Source organism: Macaca nemestrina, chromosome 1 (genome assembly GCF_043159975.1).
Source record: "Macaca nemestrina isolate mMacNem1 chromosome 1, mMacNem.hap1, whole genome shotgun sequence".
In the NCBI taxonomy this organism is placed as follows: Eukaryota; Metazoa; Chordata; class Mammalia; order Primates; family Cercopithecidae; genus Macaca; species Macaca nemestrina.
Window position 1 is genome coordinate 219419187 of NC_092125.1, and position 19965 is coordinate 219439151.

Genomic DNA, 19965 nt, shown 5'->3' on the forward strand with positions numbered 1-19965 from the left:
TCTAGCATTTTAATTAATTTTTTTCTTCTTTTACTACTTAAAATTTTGAGTCTATACCCAGCCTGTGGCTGAGTGACCCATGCCCTGGGCTTCTGAGGCTCTTTCGATGTCTGCAGCGTCAAGCACATTGGCACCTCCCTGGCATCTGCATCCCTGGGGTCTAACGTGTGCCCAGACGCAGAGCTCCCTGGAGCCTGATGGAAAAGCTTCAGCTGTAAGTGTGTCCTGTGTGTCTGAGTTGGTGGTGGCTCAGGGAACCAGGCTTCCCTGGAGGTCACGTGAGGTGGCTGGATGTGTCCCTGCACCTGGCTGGGCCTGTTGCTGCCCCCTAGGGTCTCAGACCTCAGATAGGGGGGCTGAGCACTTGGACCTCGGCTGCCACTGAGGCAGAGTTGAGGCAGTGAGCTTGGTGAGTGTAGGCTAAGGTTGATAAGTCCCCTGCTGAATTCCATCACTCCTGAGTCTCCATCACCTGTCCTGTGTCTCAGTTGGCTCCACCATCTCCTATCCGGAGCACTTCAGCTGTATCTCAACACCCTACCTCCCTCTTTCTCTTTCATTCCATCCTCTTCAAGCCCAGAGGAAGTTTTTTATTAAAATGGTATCTTCCCAGGGACCTCTTCTGCTCACCATCCTTCAATGGCTCCCTTGTAAAGTCCAAGGTCCTTGCTGTAACTCACAGGCCAACCTTGCCAGCCTCATCCTCAGCTTCTCACCCCTGCCCTTGGCACCCTGGGCTTCCTGCATTTCCCTAATGCCTCTAATTCCACCTCTCTAATCCCTGCACCTGCTGTTCCCTCGGCCTGAACAGTGGCCTGTCGCTTTCCTCTCTGCCTGGCAAAACTTACACAGGCTCAGGGCTCTGTCTCAATGCTGATTATTTCAGGGACTCCTTCTCTGGTCACCTAGTGTGTGTAATCTACAACCCTCAACACACACGCGCACACACACACACACACACACTCTCTCTCTCTTTCATTAATTCCCAGAACCTTTCCTGCATGACACCTCTCACAGCTGAAACAAATAGTTGTGTAATTATTCAATGAATGTCTGTGTCTCCCACCAGACTGTAAACAGCACATGAGCAGGCGCTGGGCCTGGTTTTGCTCCCTAGACATCTCTAGCACCCAGCAAGGGCCCAACCACGTTTAACAACCAGCTCTTATCTTTTCAAGAGGTACACTGGTTTTAGCATTTGCTTGCCAATTTCCGTGGTGTAAATACTCCTATTGTGGCCAATTTCAGCGACTTCAGGCTGTCACTGGACGTGGAGTTGGGAAGAGATCCAACTGTGGGCCTGTGTGAGCCAGCCCTGGCCCAGCACTGCCTGCAATTGAATGAGCCCTCTAAGTATTGAGTAAAAGAAGGCAGGCAGGAAGGGAGGAATGGAAGGAGGGAGGGAGCAGACCTCCCTCTGTGGTCTCATCTTCTGCCAACCCCACCTCGTCCACACCTCTTCCAGCCACAGCAGAGTCACCTGTGGTCCCTCTTAGGCAGTAGATGCTACCATTCTCTTGTCCCTCTGCCTATGGCAAGGCCTCTGAACTTTGATAGTCTTGGCATTTGGGGCCAGATTTCTTTGTTATGGAGCTGTCCCATGCATCGTAGGACGCATAGCAGCGCCCCTGGCCTCCATCCACAAGCTGCTGGGGAGCATGGAGTGTGGCTGCTCCCGGTGTCCCCAGCCTGCCCTAAGGCACAGAGAGAGCCCTGCCTCCTTCCACCCTGGGGCCTCTGTTCTCAGCTCAGCCCAGCTCTGTTCAGGTAGCCAACTACTGTCCAAACTCCCTGCCCTTGGGAAGTGGCAGGGGGGCCCCCATCAGCACCTGTAGCTCCAAAAGCTGAATTCTCATTTTTTAAACACTGCATGATAATGTGAAAAAACAACTTTTTATGGCCCAATCATGGCTGCCCTGTTGGATGTAAATGCTTTGCTGACCCCTCAGTCACAAGCCCCATGAAATACATATGAAATGGGTGAAAGGCCTCTGTGGGAGCCCACAGGACCAGCGACAGCGTGGGTGTGAAGAGCATTAGGAGGAGAGCCCATCAGTCAGTCACCACTGTAGCTGCTGGGGGCTGATGGCAGGACCCTGGGTGGGCAGCGAGGTGGCACGGGCCCTGCCACCAATCTGCACCACCCCTCACCCCAGGGCCAGGCTGGCCCTTGGGAGGCCCTGGGCTAAAATACTGGTGGTACTTCCCACCCCAACGTGTCCCTATTTACTACATCATAAAGTAAATAGAGAATTCCAGCACAGCTCTGCTTTTACCAATAATAACTGCTTTATGCTTTTAAAAAATCACATGGGGGCCCCCTCATTTTTGGTGCCACCGTCTTGCAAAGGCCTAGACCTATGCTTTGTCCCACGACCAGCCACCCTTCATCCAACCTCAGAGGACATCCTCCTCCTTCAGTCCCTTCTCCCACACTTTGAAAATTTTCTGAAGGGTTGGGGAATTGAGATCCTGGAGTTGGCCAGGGTCCCCACTGCTCTGCACTCAATTCCTAGGCAGATACTTGACAAGTATTTTCTAATTTTATGCACTTAGGAGGAAGCTGCTAAGAGATCCAGGGAAGACAAACACATAGTTATCCAATGACAGCGACTTTATGCTGTTACCTATGTATCTATGTATCAAAAGCTTTCCTCTTTCTTCCTTGCTAACCTGTTCTACCGCAGCAGCAGCACCCACATTTGGGAAGTCCTTCTGATAGTCTCAGTTACAACTGCAGCCGAAGCCCGTCTATCCCCAGCTGCTGGGCTCTTTGGGCAATCCCCACACTGACTCCTCTTTTCTGACATGTTTCCCTGGCGGGCTTCTCTGCCAGTGGGCAGCCCTGAAAGGTGGATCCCATGAGAAGTAAGGGGGCGGATCTTGACACAGGGGGCCAGGGTAAGAAGACGATCCTTCTCCACGCACCCATGCAGAGGCCGGGCACATGTGCATCTGTACAGCCCTTGGAGGCAAAGCTGGGGGCAATGGATGGCTGTGGGTTTGAGGATATCAGCTGTGCCCCAACCCCACTTTCACAGTGTTTAGGAAAATATCTGAAATTATGTTAAGTTTCCCTAAAAAAAAAAAACAAAAAACCAACAGGATTGAACTGTGACAAAACGTCCTTCATCTTGTGTCCACAATTTAACGACTAGTTATTACTTGAATAATTAATTAAAAGGATTAATTAACTCCCTAGAAGATTTTCACCAATTTTGCCTCTTTTGCTTGAATGAGCCCCCTCCCCGGCAAGCAGTTCCTCCTTGGGCCTCCAGACAGCCTAGGTTCTTTCTGGCTCAGCCGAGCCTCTTCCGCAGGCCCTGTGGACACTGGGCATTGTGATGGCTGGGAGACCCTGCCTGGTGAATCCTTGCCCATTTGCACACCGGGACAGGAACTCACCACTGAGCCGGATGCCAAGCCTCTAGCCCAGGGTGAGGTGATGGGAGGTGCTGTCTTCTATGGAATTATTTTGCGTGATTCATGCAAACTGTCCCACCTCGGACCTCCCTCTAAAGGCTTTGCAACTGCCTCCTGAGAATTTCCTAAGCCCGTGGTGAGCGGCTTTCACTATGTATTGCACAAAGGCCAGTTTAGGAACAGCTGTTAACACTTTGATGAGCAGCATTGATTTAATTTCCTTCAAAACGAAGACAGCTTTGGTGAGGCCCGTGGTGGGGGGATTCTTACAACTTAGACACCTATAGGAGAATGGCAAGGGGAACACTGGCACCAGTTTTGACTTTTCCAATCATGCCTCATGAAACGTTCTAACTGGCGGTCCCGTAGCGGCAGCTGAGAGGAACAGCATGTGCACTGCAGGCCGATGCCCTTCTAGAATCTGTTAATATGTTCAGCCAGACCCACAGCATGGGGCAAAGGATCCTAGGAGGTTTCTTCCCATTTTGTGATTGAATCTTCTCTCCCTTTGTAGATGACCTTTAATCGTGATCCCTGCTCCCTGCCTTGTCTGCCTCTCTCCAGCCCTCGAATTCTGGAAATTAGAGAACAAAGCTTTATTCTAACAGCTCACGGTTTAATCAGCTTCAATCTTATCTGCCTGAAAAGTGGTGTCGTGCAACAGTCTGTTGGACCCCAATTCTTGACCTCGTTCCATCACCTTATTTTTCATTTCTTTCGAGATGGAGTCTCACTCGATTGCCCAGGCTGGAGTACAGTGGCACGATCTCGGCTCACTGCAACATCCGCCCTACATTCAAGTGATTCTCCTGCCTCAGCCTCCCAAGTAGCTGTGATTACAGGCATGCACCACCATGCCTAGCTATTGTATTTTTAGTAGAGATGGGATTGGTCAGGCTGGTCTCGAACTCCCGACCTCAAGTGATCTATCTATCACTTGATCTATCAAGCGATCTACCTTGGCCTCCTAAAGTGCTGGGATTATAGGCACAAACCACCGTGTCCAGCACATCACTTAATTTGTCTCCTTGGGCTATGTATGTTACCTCTCAGAGCCTCAGTTTCCTCACCAAAGTCCTCACGTGACTTTGGTGAGGATGATGTTAGGATAATTTATCTCATCATCTACATCTGCATCCTCAGCCCTAAGCTCTAAGCCTGGCATATAGGAAGCATTCAGTCAGTGTTTGCTGAATGACTTAATGAGTGTACATCAAGTGCCTACCACGTGCCTGGCACAGTAGGCACTTAGTAAATGTCAGCAAGTCATATTAGCTTTCCTCATGCCCCCTGCTACCTCCCCTGCCCCCATGAAGCCAGTCTTTGTCCCCATTCCTCATTCTGAGCCCCTGTTGGCATCCCTGGGCAGGCTTGCAGCTGCTTTTCATGCTGATAACTGCACAGCCTCCTGGGATTTCTGGGATAATATGGAGTCACCCTATTGTCAGGCCCATCAAAATCTTCACCTGAAGGTGAAATCCCCAATCCCCATCTCTGAGTCCCAGATACTCCGGTAGCGACCATAGAAAACAACTGAGTCACGTGGCTGCAAGCAGCTGACCCGGTCCTGTGTAGCCCTTGGGGAGCGGGGTTGGGGCTCAGGATTCCTGCAGTGACTCAAGGCCTCCAAGGGCAGTGCTGAGTGAAGACCCCTTTTCCCTTCTCCACTGCCACTTCCCAAACACTCTAAGCCCTGGGAACTCTTCTCTCGGTTGAGAAACAAGCATGGACCCCTGCTGCCTGGCCATCAGGGAGCGGAGGACAGGAGGGCCCTCCAGTGAAGGAGGATGGTGGTGAATTGAGATGGGCGCCTGCAGCCAGGCTGACCTGGGGACTCCACAAACAGGGGAAGACCAGGGACGGTCAGAGCACGAGGTGCCCACAGAGAGAGAATCTAGACTGGAGGTGACAGAGCTGTGGGTCCTGAGACAAATTAGGGCCATGGAAATTTTCCCCCAATGGACCCTAAATTAAAAAAAAATTAGTTGTCAGTATGAAAAAATTGGAGTGTATTATGTGAGATTTTTGGCTTCTCTAGAAGATCCGGAGCTCTGCAAACACTGGGCTGGCATTGCTCTGAGCAGCCTCGCTGGAGTGAGCAGAGCTGCTTCCTTTAGCTGCGGCACGTGCTGGCCCCACGTGGCCATGTCACTGACCTGCCTATCCGCAGGGTCCCCACAGACCTCTGAGTTTGCGGCATGGTTGAAATGAGGCAAGTAAGTATCCAGCCCAGTGCTGGCATCTGAGAGAGCCCACAAGGTGGGTCCTTGTCATTGTCACCCCAATATGTGTTTGCAGTGGGTGCTGATCTAAAACAGCAGGTGGTGACAGTAATTCCAGCTTGCTCCACGAGGCCGTGCAGTCGTGATGGCTAATGCTTGCCTGGTGCTTTACAACTAGTAAGCATGAGCTCACTGCATCCTCCCTGGAGAGCGGGGACTCAAGATTCCCAGGGACCCATTTTACAGAGGAGAAAAGTGGAGCTAAGAAAAACCAATCAGTTGTGTGCAGAGGGCACAGCCCGGACTCAGGGCCTGGGTTCCAGTTCTGTAGCAGAGATTTTCTGTCACGTGAGCCCCCGCAGCCCTGAAAGAAGCAGCTGGGATGTCTTGGATGCGTCTCTCTGTTTACTATTTTATCTTTGCAACGGCCAATATCTTTTATCTCCATTTCAAAGAAAGGGAAACTGAGGCTCAAAGGGATTTGGCATTGCACAGCTGATATGTGCCGATGCTGGGATGGAGCCTGAGGATCTAGCTCCGGAGCCCAGGCCTTTCCTCAAGCCCCTCCCTGTAGGAGGCTGATCATTTCTGCTGGGCTCAGGCTGTCACTAAGATGAGTTTGTTTCTTGCACACACGTGAAGAGATGCAAGAATTTGGAACTGGCTCACACATTCAAGCCGCCATCAGTGACTCTAGGCCTGTTCTCTCTAACCCTCCATTTGGGGACAGTCCCCCAAGGTCCTCCTGGCTTGTCTCGAGTCTCCTCCTTGCCACCACAGCTCCAGTGCCCACAGTGACAGCTGTCAGAGGCTGCTTCCTTCCCTCCTGGTCCCCATGCCCTGGCCACAGGCTCCGCACCACCTCCACAGACATCAGCCTCCTAATAAAGAAGGAAGCTGGCCTAGTAGAGCACGGAACCAATTTGGATGTGACTCTGACATCTCTGGCCTGTCCCAGGGAAAACAACTAGGCAGCTCAGAGCCACCAAAGGGTGATAAGGCACTCTGGAGGGCAGGTGGCGCCAGACACCCTGGCAGCATGGACATGCCTATCCCCTGGGTCCCTGTGCCAACAGACTCAGCCCCTCTGTCTATATCTAGGACCTAGGACAGCAGCAAAATAATGAACACCCTGGGACTGGCATTTCCCAGCCAATGCGTGGGGCTCCTCTGCCTGGTGCGGGTGCTGTGCACTGCTTCGGGTCCTTTCTGAGCAAAGGGGATGCTGAGCTAGAGGGGCTGCGACCACACCCGGCCTTGTGCCTGTCACCTCCCTTCTCGAGGCACACAGGGATGTCATATGAGCCACCGAGACTTCTCATGGCGAAACAACGGTGGCGTGCTTAGAGATCTCCACAGAACCACAGACAGCACCCTCGAAGCACAGAATAGCGGAGCTAAAGAGCCTGAAGAAGTCGTCTATCCCAATAGCTCCCAGTCGGTGATTCACCGAAAGAGAGTAAAAGGCGTGGATCTGTGGTCACGTAAGTTTGGGAAACACTAGACGGGCAAAGGCAAAATATTTTTCTTCCTTGCAGAACTCGTCAGAGCCTTAATAAGTGAATGATCTATAAGGGGTGGAGATACGATGCAGTGTTTCCAAAACTTACTGACCCAGGGATTTTTTTTTTTCCGCTAGTTGAGCCTTACGGTTGGGGGCAGCTCAAAGCAATGGCCAGGGAGTCCGGAGCCCTGGGTTCCAGAACCAGTGCAGACACCGATGCCCTGCTGGGCCGTGGACAAGCCTCCCCCCATCTGCAATATGAGGGGAGTGGACGAGAGACCACTGACACCCCTCTCAGCTCCCACACTCTTGCTTCCTCTGGTCCTATTCTGGGCTGGCCCCTGCAGCTTGGGTAAATTGCTGAACTTACCTGGGCCTCAGTCTTCTCATCTGTACAAAGGGCCCTGTCCTGCCCACCCCACAGGGCTGGTGAGAGGCCGAAATGAGATCGCCATTGCCATCATCATCGTCACTGTCATCATCATGGTGGCTAAGGTTTATTGCGCCCTGTGCTAAGCCTTGTATGCATATTGGCCTGTTTCATCCCTGCAGCCACACTCTGACCTAGTATCTTTTTACCCCTATTGTCCCCATGAAGAAACGAAGGCACAGCAGGTGAAGTCCCTTGCCTAAGGTTACCAGGTGACAAGCCTCAGGACTGAGGTTGAAACCCAGGGAGTCTGCCCAGGATGTAATCTCTTAATCCTGACCCCCATCTCCCTGTGAACTGTAAATCGCCGTGACCTGGTGAGGCGTTGCTCAATGCAGTGGTGCTGTGGTTCATGGCTGAGACATTCATGGCCCTGGCCTTGTCTTACAGACTTCCAGAAGTGGGGTCATGGGCCCCATTTTCCTATTTCCTGTTCTACCAGGGTTAAGGAGGGGCCCATACTGCCCCTCACTGATAAGGAGGAGAGGTGAGCAGGGAAGCCGGGGGGCGCCCATGGGGAGTGACTCCTCTACCAGGCTGGTGCCCCCCTCCCTTCCTGATCACAGCCCAGAGACCCCTGGAGGAGCTTGGAGAGGATGTGCCCCCTGCTTTTCTCACATACTGCCTCTCAGCTGCAGAGAGGCTACAGAACCGTCATTCACACTTATTTTGACAAGCCGAATACACTGGAGTTCAGGTCTAAAGGGCAGGGAGGTGGATGGCAGGGAGGGACCCTCCAACACGGTGGCTGCAGCCTCCCCCTTGCAGACCGCCTTCTGTGGCACATCCAGGGACTTCTCGGATTTCACAGGCCACAGGTGGAAAACCACTGTCCTGGTCTGGTTTAGAGACAGCCTAAGGCCCAGAGAGGGAGACCAGCTTGCCTGTGGTCACACAGCGAGTCCTTGACCAAGCTGAACACTGGGAGTCCAGAGCCGGGCTCAGGGGCCCAGGGGGTGGTGGGGCTTCTGGGTGAACAAGACCGGGCCTCCTCAGGAGCCCAAGAGCAGGGGTGGGCAGAGGCCTGCAGGCCCCTCTGTAGCAGCTCCACGTCTGACCACTTTCCAGAGTGCAGCAGCTTGGGCCGACTTGCCTCCAATTCAGGGCTCATGGTTCTGGTGTCCATGGGACATCACTGGCCCCAGACCGAGGCCAGCAGGTCCACCTGACGCTTGGCAGAAGTCTCAGTCGGCCACAGGTCGGGAGGAGTTGGATGGACTTAGGCTCAGAACTCAGATCTCACTCAGGTTTGACTCCTGCTTCTGCCACTTCCTGGCTGTGCATCTCTCAGAGACTCAGGGAACCTCGCTGTGCCTGCAGTGTGGGTGCTGCTGCAGCCTTCTGAGGCTGGCCTGTGGCATCAGATACTCCAGAATGCCCGTCCCCTCTGCTCAGCAGGGCCTAGCAAGGCCCCAAGCAGCAGGTTGCCTGGGGCAGCTGGCTTGGGTAAGGTTCCTCCCTTACTGGGGGGACCCTGGGGTTGCCCTGGGAAGGTGACCTCAACCTACCTTGTGATGGCCCCGGCGAGTCTGCACTCCAACACATGGGCACCACGCTGCCACCCTCAGTCTCTGCCCTATGTTACCTCCTGCGACTGCCCACACCAGGGAGCTTGTTCAATATGCACACAGCTCACAGGGCCTCGGCCTTAGACCTTCTGGTTCGGTAGCTACAGGATGGGGCCTGGGAACGATATCTTTAAAACCCAAGGCTAGGTCAGGTTTGACAACCACTGATTTCCTTGTGGTTCTGAAACCTCCTCTCTTCGTCTTTCCTTCTCACTCACTCTACCACGGAACCTTTCCCACGGACTCGTACACTGAAGTCCGGTGTGTAACAGGTAAGTGCAGAGCCACTGACTGAGGATGGGCTAGAGCCCTGCCTGCTGATTCTTTCCTGAGCTGTGGCAACCCCTTGAGGGACTGCTGAGGAACCCCTTTGGGGTTCCACGGAACACAGTTTGCAAACCCTGTATTTTGTCAGTCTCTTCCTCTTCTGGATTAAGGAGCTGAACCCTAAAAAGCTGGCCTACTCAGGGCTCGGCCTCATCCTACCAACGAGGCTTTCATTCTGATGTTCTCTGAAGCTTTCTCTTGCTCATTGGATCCTGGGAGGGGGCTTGGGGCCAGTGGGTGACCTGAGACTCCACAGCAAAGTTACCGAGAACATGGACTCTGGAACCAGACTGCTAGAGGTGAATCCCAGTTCCCTAGGTGTGTGACTCCAGGCAAGAACTTCACCTGTCTGTGCCTCGGTTTGTTCATCTGTATGCTGGGGATGACATGTATTTTGGAGAGTTGCCGGAGGGATTATATGAGCGAGTATCTGGAAAGAGCTTAGAACAGTGCTTGGCACAAATCAAATACTGCATAAGTGAGGCAGCCCTGACTTCCAGACCAGGCTGGCCCTGGGTTCTGACAGTAGCGTCTTAAGTGTTTCTATTCAGACCTCAGAGAGACAGAATGCTGTCAGAGCTGGTGGATTCTAGGGGCAAATAACTCAAACCTTCCCTGTTCCGAGACAGAGCAGCCCAGATTCTTTTTTGTAGCAGTGCTGGAACTGCATTTGCACTCTGAGGGCTGGAGCTCACAGACCCTGGCAGCTGGAGGAACTTCACACACACAGCCTGATGCCCTGATTTTACCCCAGGGACAAGTTTTGATTTGAGTTACTGTCAGGCTCAAGATGTGTCAAGCTGCTTTTCACACATTTTTTTCCTATCTCCCATTAAACTTAAATCCTCAAGGTACAAATTACAGAGAATAGTAATCATCGGGCCAGCCCTTTTCAGTCTCCAAAAACACATTCAGTTCTCATTTCTGAACCTATGAGGTGGGGAGGGTAATTACACCCATTTTATAGATGTGTACACTGAGGCTCATAGGTTAAACAACTTACTTAGAATCAGGTGTGGGGCCAGAACTGGGAGTGCTTATCCAGGTATGGCCTGGAAGCCACTGTTGGGCTGCAAGGGTCCTCTGGATGGGGGCACAAATGACTTCCCAAAGGCAAATCTTCTGTTGAGGATTCTGGAAGCACGGCACGCAATTTTACAGATTCTCTTGTATTGGTGCAATTAACAGCTACTTACTGGTAACCATTAAGAAAGCAATTAGGAATTTTCAAAACCTAAAACTCAGAAATGCAAACAAGCTACCAGCCAGTGTTTTCTGGGCACTGTGATTCAGAAGCATGGTTTCTGTACACAGCCTGGCAATGTCCGTCACAAAGCCCTCCAAGGCACATGCTAGGTCATCAGAGGCCCTGCCATTTTCCGGATGAATAGGCCAAGATTTTCCCTTGCTGCTATGCCTGCATCAATCCCCTTGGGATCATTTTCTCATGGATTCAGTTTGTTGCCCTATAGAGTACTGTGCTGCATATTTGCATATTTTCCAGCCATGGGGCTTTGAGACATCATGCAACTGTGGTTCAGGTATGAAATATCCATACCTAGGCTGGGTGTGGTGGCTCACGCCTGTAATTCCAGCACTTTGGGAGGCTGAGGTGGGTGGATCACCTGAGGTCCAGAGTTCGAAATCAGCCTGGCCAACATGGCAAAACCCCATCTCTACTAAAAATACAAAAAGTAGCCGGGTGTGGTGATGTATGCTTGTAGTCCCAGCTACTAGAGAGCCTGAGGTGGGAGGATCACTTGAACCCAGGATACAAAGGTTGCAGTGAGCCGAGATTGCGCCACTGCATTCCAGCCTGGGCGACAGAGTGAGACTGTCTCAAAAAAAACAAAAAAAAGGAATATCCATATCCCATTTGCCATCCCAGACTTATACCCTCAATTTGCCTACAGGGGGACACTTCTTTAGTGAAATACCATGACCTTGATATTTAAATAACTTCTTTTTTTTTTTTTGAGACGGAGTCTCGCTGTGTCGCCCAGGCTGGAGTGCAATGGCCAGATCTCAGCTCACTGCAAGCTCCGCCTCCCGGGTTTACACCATTCTCCTGCCTCAGCCTCCCGAGTAGCTGGGACTACAGGCGCCCGCCACCTCGCCTGGCTAGTGGTTTTTTTTTTTTTTTGTATTTTTAGTAGAGACGGGGTTTCACCGTGTTAGCCAGGATGGCCTCGATCTCCTGACCTCGCGATCCGCCCGTCTCGGCCTCCCAAAGTGCTGGGATTACAGGCTTGAGTCACCGCGCCCAGCCGATATTTAAATAACTTCTAACACACAAACTGCTAAGATATTTGTTAAGTTTTGGGCATTATTTTGTAATGCAGAATTATGAATATACTTTTATAAAGAATAAGCTGGTATGTGTTCCCTATTCATTCTTCACTACCACCAGGTTCTGTAACCACTGGAAAATGGGGCCAGGGACGCGGGCATATTTTGCCCTGCCCAGTGGGGGTCCAACTGGAAAAAGCCTAGAAGCCATCTGGGGAGTCTAGGAAGTCCACTTTGTGAAAATGCAAGTTTTGGAGGAAAAAGCCCAGAGATATTCATATATAATAGACAGGGTCTCACTCTGTCACCCAGTCTGGGATGCAGTGGCTCGATCTCGGCTCATTGCAGCCTTGACATCCCGAGCTCAAGGGATGCTGCAGCCTCATCCTCTGGAGTAGCTGGGACTATAGGCGTGTGCCACCACACTTGGCTAATTTTTGGCCCAGAGGTATTTTAAAAATCATTTTGTCAAATGACTGATGTCCCCCACGGTTCAGGCTCGCTCTGCCTGGATTCCCCGGGAGCCCAGGTGGAGTGACAGGTATGACATGCGTCACAGGTGCAGGGCGGCTCCTGGACTGCAGGCTCATGCTGTGGTGGGGAAGGGTGCCACAGAGCTCCCCGGGTGTGGGGAGCTGCACTACCCCTCAGGATCTGCAGCTCTGGTACAGCTGGGGGTTTGACTGCAGGGCCAGTGGAGGTGATTCGGTTCCTGACTTGGCCAGGAAGAGGAAGGGAGAGCTGGCGCTGGACAGCAGCCGGTTTCTGCTCTGATTCCCCCGCTGATTCCTCTCTAGGGGTGAGCTTTCTGGGCCTGCGGGCAAAAGGCTGATGCGAATAGACTCAGTCACGAAAGTGACGCAGTGCAAGGCTGTGTCAGAGGCTACTGGTGGGCGAGGGGCCTTGAAACCAGGCCCAGATGACGCTCTGAAGATGCCCCCCAGGGAGAAGGCCCAGCTGCTTGGTGGTAGCCCCTCACTGCTCAGATGGTGGAGTGGTTCAGGGCACAAACTCTGTAGCCAAAACTCCATAGTTTGAGGCCCAGTTCTATAGTCTCCTGGCTCCATGACCTCAGATGAGTTACTCAACCTCTGTTTTCTCATCAGTGACAGGCTGTTGGGAGGGTTAACTGAGTTAATATGTGTAAATTGCATAGCATGGACCCTGGCCTGTGGTAAATGCCTAACCAATGTTAGATACTATTATTATTGTTATTATTGGTTACAGCTGTTTTAGCCTGCCAACGTGGGTAGGAGGAGCACACAGACGGGCCACTGAGTACAGTCATACAGGTTGTGTACTGAAAAACCAGGACACCATTCACGTGGTAGCCTGGAGAATGGCACCTTCTGCAGTAATGCAGTGCACAACCTGTGCAGCTGGTATGCTGGCCCTGGATGCCCTGGGCAGCCATACTCCAATTTCTGACTAATAGGTACCATTTGAAGTTGGAGCAAGGTCCTGGAGAAGATTCTTTTTTTATTTTTTATTTTTATTTTTGAGATGGAGTCTCACTCTGTCACCCAGGTTGGAGTGCAGTGGTGCAAACTCAGCTCACTGCAAGCTCCAACTCCCGGGTTCACACCATTCTCCTGCCTCAGCCTCCCTGGAGAAGATTCTTTTAACAAAGGAGGTACGGTGGCTTTTGAGTGGAGCTACGAAGACCCAAATAAGGTGTGGCCTGGCTCTTGAGAAGGTCCCAGGATGAGGCACAATAGCTAGGACGCTGGCGAAGTTATTCCTCTCTGGGCCAAAGTTTTTGTCATGTGTCCAGCATGAGAGATGGGGTTCATTTTGAGAGGGCAAAAAGGCTTTATTCTTGTATGCCAACTGCGATTGACTGGCCGTGGCTATCTGAGGCTATGTAAAGTGAGAAATCAGAGGCCACTTTGGGATAGGCAGGAAGGGCTCTTCAATTGATTTGTGATGTCTGCATGGGGCCAGGGAGAGGGGAGTAGGGGCATGCGTGTGGCCACACTTGCCCTCCTCAGATCAGCTCAGCGATTCTAATCCTGGCAACCCTTTAGAATCACCCGAGGAGATTTAAATACACTTCGATTCCAGGAATATGGCCTGGCATGAGTATTTTTTTCCCCTAAGGTGTGGTCAGGCTGAGAACTGCTGGGGTAGATGGCCCTAAGCTCCTTGTCACCCAGGGCTTTCCCGGCCTTCCCAATCCTACCACATCCGCTTGCATCCTCACTCACTGGCGGCTCATTTTAACCTCAGCACGCTCTCTGTATTACACAGCTTTATGCTTTCTTCCTGCAGAGGTGGGAGGGGACTTAAAAGCCAGTCCTCCATCAGTCTTATTGCTGGGGAGAACTTTTTTTTCAGTTGGGAGATAGAGGTTGAGGGTACTGATTATGTCAGGCTTTGGGGTAACCTGGGTATCCTCTTCTTGGGACATACAGTGGAGTCTCACTGGGGGAGGCCTGAGTTTTGTATCTGGGGGGTTCTCTTGGGGCTAGGAAAAGCCTGGCTCACTCTGGCTTCAATCAAGGAAGCCTGTGGCTCCCTCTCTGTCTCCCTGAAGTTCCTCTCGGTCCTCCAGGGAGGGTGGGATCATGGGACATGCAGAGGCCCACTGAGGTCTGCGGGAAGTAACATGCCCCAATGCACAGGCTCCTCTGGGGCCTCTGGAAGGAGCTCAGGGGGAGAAGGAAGCAGATGAAAGCTGACTGGGGCCACTAAGCTCCACAATGCAGGGTGCCAGGTGGGGGGTGGTGCATTTGGACCACAGGGCAGCCCTCCGAATTACAGTCAGGGCAGCAGAGGCGAGATGCTTCTGGGAGGCGACCCCGGCTCGGCCCCCCAAGGGCCCCGAATCCAGCCAGCTTTCCTCGGCCCCTCCCATCCCCCCTCCCAGAACCCAGCCCTGGAAGTCCAAGGAGCAGGTCGTGCCAGCCTGTGCCTCCCAGAGGGGCACAGCCTCCCACCCGGAGCCAAATAGAAGCAATCAAATAACATAGAATTCGATAATATTTTAAAATAAGCTTTATTTAGATTTTTTTTTAATATTTTATATTTGCATCCATGCCTTCGAGAAGCCTTTCCCACGGGAAAGGTTATTTTCATCTAATGTTACCCATAACTCATTCGCTATTTGACGTAGTTCTCTTAAATAAATCATCCTTTAGTAACTCTTAGAATTATCTCCTAATTTACAAAAACTGAAATGAAAAGGAACTACTAAATCATTACCAGGAGTGGTTGCAATCTTATTTTCTTGTAAGTAAAGGGAAAACAATAAAAATCAACCAAAAATGAAATTCATGGGCGAGAAAAGTATTTTCTAAAATCTCTCTCCATGGAGAAAGATGTCAGCTCGGGTCGCTCCCCCTCACCCCTAGGCTCGGTTAAACAGTTTGGCCAAAGGAGGACAGAAGAGTCCTTATGAGGGCCTCTGCCTGCTTGCTCTTTGCTGACCTTTGGGGACCAGGTCAGAAGGAAAGTGTGGTTTGTTCTTGAGGCTTTGGACACAATGTCCCATCCCTTCTGATAGAGACACTCTAGCATTTGAAAATCTCTAGCTTCTTTTTAAGAGCTGAAAATGTTACCATTAGCAGAAAGCACAACTACTGTTGTCTAGAGGTGTGGGTTGAGCTGTTAGTTGTTAAGGATGGGCAGAAGCAAAAGAAAAAGGAAACTGAGTCTTAGGCTTTGGGCAGACCTAGCTGAGCAGCTCACACGTCCTCCGTCCCCCAGTATTAAAATGCACACAGTTCCTTTGCTGGTGAAGCCTCTTTGGGGCCAACGCCACCCCCGGAATAGGCAGATGTTCCTGCCAGCCCTCCTCTCCTGGGGTGGGTAGGCTCAGGCTGCCGTGACAAGTTGGGGCACAGAGTCCAAGGGATCCTGGGAGGTTCTAAGTGTGGACGATGGAACCAACGAGAATGGGGAGGGTGGAGGGCTCAGGTGCTGGACTCTGTGTCCCCACTGTGGCCCTCCTCTTGAAGTGGGTGCCTCCCCTAATGACACCTGCCTGGCCCACCTGCATCGTAAACCCAGGACAAGAAAGACACAGCTGCAGGGAGGAACAGATGCCGCTGGAGGCCCCTCGGGGAACAGACTCAGGCCAGGGTCCCACTGGTCGTACCCTTGGATGTGCGGCAGGCTGTCTCACCCTGAACTCAACCTGTCTCAAAACACAGACCCAAAGAAGAGGATCATGACTGTCAGCACGCTGCTCACTGAGGTCGCGTTCTGTATGTCAGATAAATAAATATAGAGAGAAAGGCCCGGAGGGAGCTCTGGGTGGGAAGAAGGTGGAGGACACTTTCATGCATGGGCAGGAGAATGGGAGAGACAGAGAGACAGGGAGAGAGAAGAGAGAACAGAAAAAGCAAGCTTTGAAATCCAATGGTCCCTGGGTTCTGGCCACCCTAAACTACTTTGCACAGTTGGGTAGCAGCATGATAACAGAACAGACAAGTCAACAGAGACACCCACCTCCCGCCCACCCCATGGAAAAATAGACATTCCAATATTTATGTAATAATTTAGATAGAATAAGTTTTCAGCATTTGTGCAAATAAATTAAACGAAACAATTTTCTTTTTTTTTTTTTCATAAAGAAAGAAACGGCAACGCAATTTAAAAACCGGTAGGCCGTTAAAAAGAGCCCGTTTGACCTCTGACAAACCCAGCCAAGACAAGGCCCCTTGGCCGGGCTCCCGAGACTCTGTGGAGAGCGGACCTTACCCTGACGACGATGGCGTTTTGTGGTTAAAGTGACTTGGACGCACCCCCAGGACAGGGTCTGGTCCCACACGTTCACACCAGTGGGGCGGGAGGGGGGACATCAAAAACAGACCACATCCTCTGCCAGACGGGCTCCAGGAGTAGCGGTTCGGACGAGGGACATTTACAAGCACAGAGTGCACAATAGTTTTGTTATTTACAAATACACAGCAGTCCTTCAAGTTTTCAAGTTTCATAAAAAGGAGGAGGGGAGGAGAAAGGGGGAAAAAACAAAAACAAAAACAAACCGACGGACCAAACAAAAAGAAAGAAAAAAAAGAAAAATCGAACATTGAAGAAAAATAATAAACCAGATTAACAACACAACGGTATCGCTCCAAAGACGACAGAGAGCTGACAGGTTCACACACGGTTTGCGGTATGTACATCAATTACAGAGGTGGCGACGCAGGGGAGAGAGGTTCACACTCGTGTTTTCGCTTGTTAGAGGCGCTCGGCCACACCCAGCACCCGTGTGTGCCGGCGCACACGTGCACACGCACCCCACGCACGGCCACATGCGCACCCACGCTCGCTTGCACGCACGCCCACACGCACAGACACGCCTGCGGGCAGCAGGCGCAGGGGAGCGCGTATCACCAGTCCGCGTCCTCCTCTATGTAATAATCAGGGGCGGTACCATCAAAGAGGCCGGGGTCGAGGGACTTCCGCTGCTTCCCTCTGGCGAAGACGCGGGAGATGGAGCCGAATCCCATCTTCTCTTTCTTCTTTTTCCGTTTTTGGTCTTCAAGATCCTCTAGTGACTGAGGAGTCAGGAGCCACGTGGCAGAGCGGGGGGAGAAGGAGAAAGGCGAGCTTAGCTGGGGTGCAGACTGCAGTGGATGGGATCCGGGGCGGGGAAGGCCTCTCTGAGTTTTAAGCCAGTGGGGTCAGGGACGGGCTGGGATGGTTAAGCCACCTCCAGGGCTGGAATGCCAAGGCCAGCCCCTCATTCACTGAGCAAACATGGGTCAGTCACAGAGCCTCTCAGGGACAACAGTAAGACCCTTCCAAGATTGCCACGAGGATGTTGCTAAAGAGAGGATAAAGACCCTGAGAACAGGCCAGGCATGGTGGCTCACACTTGTAATTCCAGCACTTTGGGAGGCCGAGGCGGGTGGATCACCTGGGGTTGGGAGTTCGAGACCAGCCTGGTTAACATGGTGAAACCCCGTCTCTACTAAAAATACAAAATTAGCCGGGCGTGGTGATAGGCACCTGTAATCCCAGCTGCTTGAGAGGCTGAGGCAGGAGAATCACTTGAACCCAGGAGATGGAGGCTGTGGTGAGCCAGGATCGTGCCACTGCACTGCAGCCTGGGCGACAGAGTGAGACTCCGTCTCAAAAAAAAAAAGAAAAAAGAAAAAGACCCCAAGGATGGCGTCTGGTGTACCACAGGCATTCAGTCTATGTGAGCAGCTGTGGTCATTTGTACTATAATAATATTGTTTAAATTATATTGTTTAAATTCAATTTGCCCACAACTTTCAGGTGCTTCTTGAGGACTTATAGGAAGATGTCCATGCACTCAGCCACTGACCGTGGTCACGTCCACGATGCGAGGCCATAGGGAGGAAAGGCAGCCACAGGCCCTGTCTGCCGTGTCAGGGCACTAAGCACACAGTGACATGGGCAAGGGGGCCTGGGAGAGTCTGGAAAATGCGGAGGAGTCTGGAGCCTGCGTCAGCCGAGGACAAGGGCTAGGCACTTGCCCTGGACAGGAGACCGTATGGCCACTGCAGGTTCCAGTTCCAATCATGACTCTACCTGTGGAACCCTGGAAAGCACCCCAGCTGCTCTGAGACGCTTTCTTGTCTGTGACGTGGGAAAAGAATATTAGATGATGGTGGTGGTGGTGATGGTAAGGTCTACTCTGCCCTCCTGTTAGGGACGCTACAGGCATCTGGGTGGTATCTGCAGGCGAGTTTTGCAAACCGCCAAGTGCTTCACACAAAGACATATGGTGGCATCATGCATAACTGGGGCGGGGCTTAGACTAGACTCATGGTTCCCCAAATACTTAGGGATTTCCTGAATTCCAGGCCCCACCCTGTACCTGGTGGATCAGAATCTCTAGGGCAAATGGCCCAGGAATCTGCGTTTGAACCACTTCCCTGGTGGTCTCCGATGCAGATGGGTGCTGTGCAGACCCACAGGTGGGGACCCCAGGACTAGAAAGAAGACTTCGGAGACCCCTGCAGACCCTCAGATTCACGTTGTTTGTCCTCCCTGCAGCCCCCTCCTCATTCTGATGACAGAATATAAAAAGTGTTAAGAATGAATCAAGTTTCTAGGAGCACAAAGAGCCCACTGCCTGGGCTATGAGCTTTTCAATAATAATGGGAATTTTATAGAGCTGGCTGCCAGGGTAAGCCATGGCTAGGGCATCAGGACAGAGGACATGTGTGCACTCGGTAGCTCCACAGCCCTGCAGGGCACAGGGCCAGGTGGGCCCAGGTGCTGAGCCTGGCTCAGGCCCCAGCCCACCTGAGACTCTGGAAGTGGCATAAATCCTCTCCACCTTGGGTGTGCAGCATGGATGTGGGCTCAGGGGAACAGAGAGTGAAGTTGCAGTCAAGGTGGGGTGGAGGGAGGGCCCAAGTGGCCAGGGAGGGCACACCTACCTGTACAATAGGGTTGTGCAGGTTCTTCTGAACTGGGCCGGGACTGTCGCCCTGTAGCCAGAGGAGAAGAGGAAGATGAAACAGCAGAGACATGTGACACAGGAGAGCAGAGGTGGCCCGTGCAGTGTGGGGCCTTCCGTAGAAGGATGTCATCCCTCAGGGACCACCCTGCCTCTGAAGTCGGGAGCCCACCCCCCATCTCCTGAAGCAGATACCCCCAGATGGCTTATTGTTGGGGCCTAGAATTTCCCCAGAGGCCCTGGGGTCCTCTCCTGCCTGGTCTGGCCTCTCAACCCCCAACATCTTCTGACCAACAAATCAGCCACTCCAGGGCTGTCTAAGTTCCTGTCCCCATCAGTCCACTGACTTAGAGCTAGAGCTTGGTTAGACTTGGTGCTTTTCATAAAGAAATGTAGTTTTATAGAAAAAGCACAAAATAATGAATGTTGGGACAGAAACAAACTGAGGAGACCATGTAGCCTCTGTCTTCCCCTACAACCAACACAGTGAATCTCTCTTTGTGCAGAGGCAGGCAGGACTTGTTAGCCCTATTCACAGATATCAACAGAGGCAGCAGACAGTCCACTACCATGGAGCTAATTAGATGCAGAGCTACAACTCGAAGTGGGGACTGTCAGATTCCTCCTGGCACGGTGCTCCTTCCAGACAGGAGCTCCAGGGTAATGCACACTTGGTCCTGAGCTTTGGGCTGCCCCAGAAGAGGTCTGAGCTCCTTCCCTTTTTCCTAGGGGGCCTCAGACAGGTCCCTAGGATGGGCAGGTAGGATATTTCCATTGTGTTGCCAGCTCTGCCCTAGGTGGGTGCGGAGGGAAGC

The 19965-nt window shown here is 52.1% G+C and overlaps 1 protein-coding gene across 7 annotated transcripts in view; it reads right to left on the reverse strand.

Annotated features, from left to right (window-relative positions):
• The window catches only part of LOC105473204 (kazrin, periplakin interacting protein), a 1227585-nt gene that overhangs the window by 36430 nt on the left and 1171190 nt on the right, over positions 1-19965 (reverse strand). For 6 of the 7 annotated variants that reach the window (XM_011726865.3, XM_071100389.1, XM_011726867.3 and 3 more), the window contains 2 exons: positions 19131-19181; positions 17147-17270 (listed from right to left, as the gene is read on the reverse strand). In XM_011726865.3, coding sequence (XP_011725167.2) covers positions 17147-17270; positions 19131-19181 — 175 coding nt within the window. Of the gene's footprint in view, positions 1-14745; positions 17271-19130; positions 19182-19965 lie in introns of those variants that run through there. The other variant, XM_011726872.3, reaches the window with a different exon arrangement.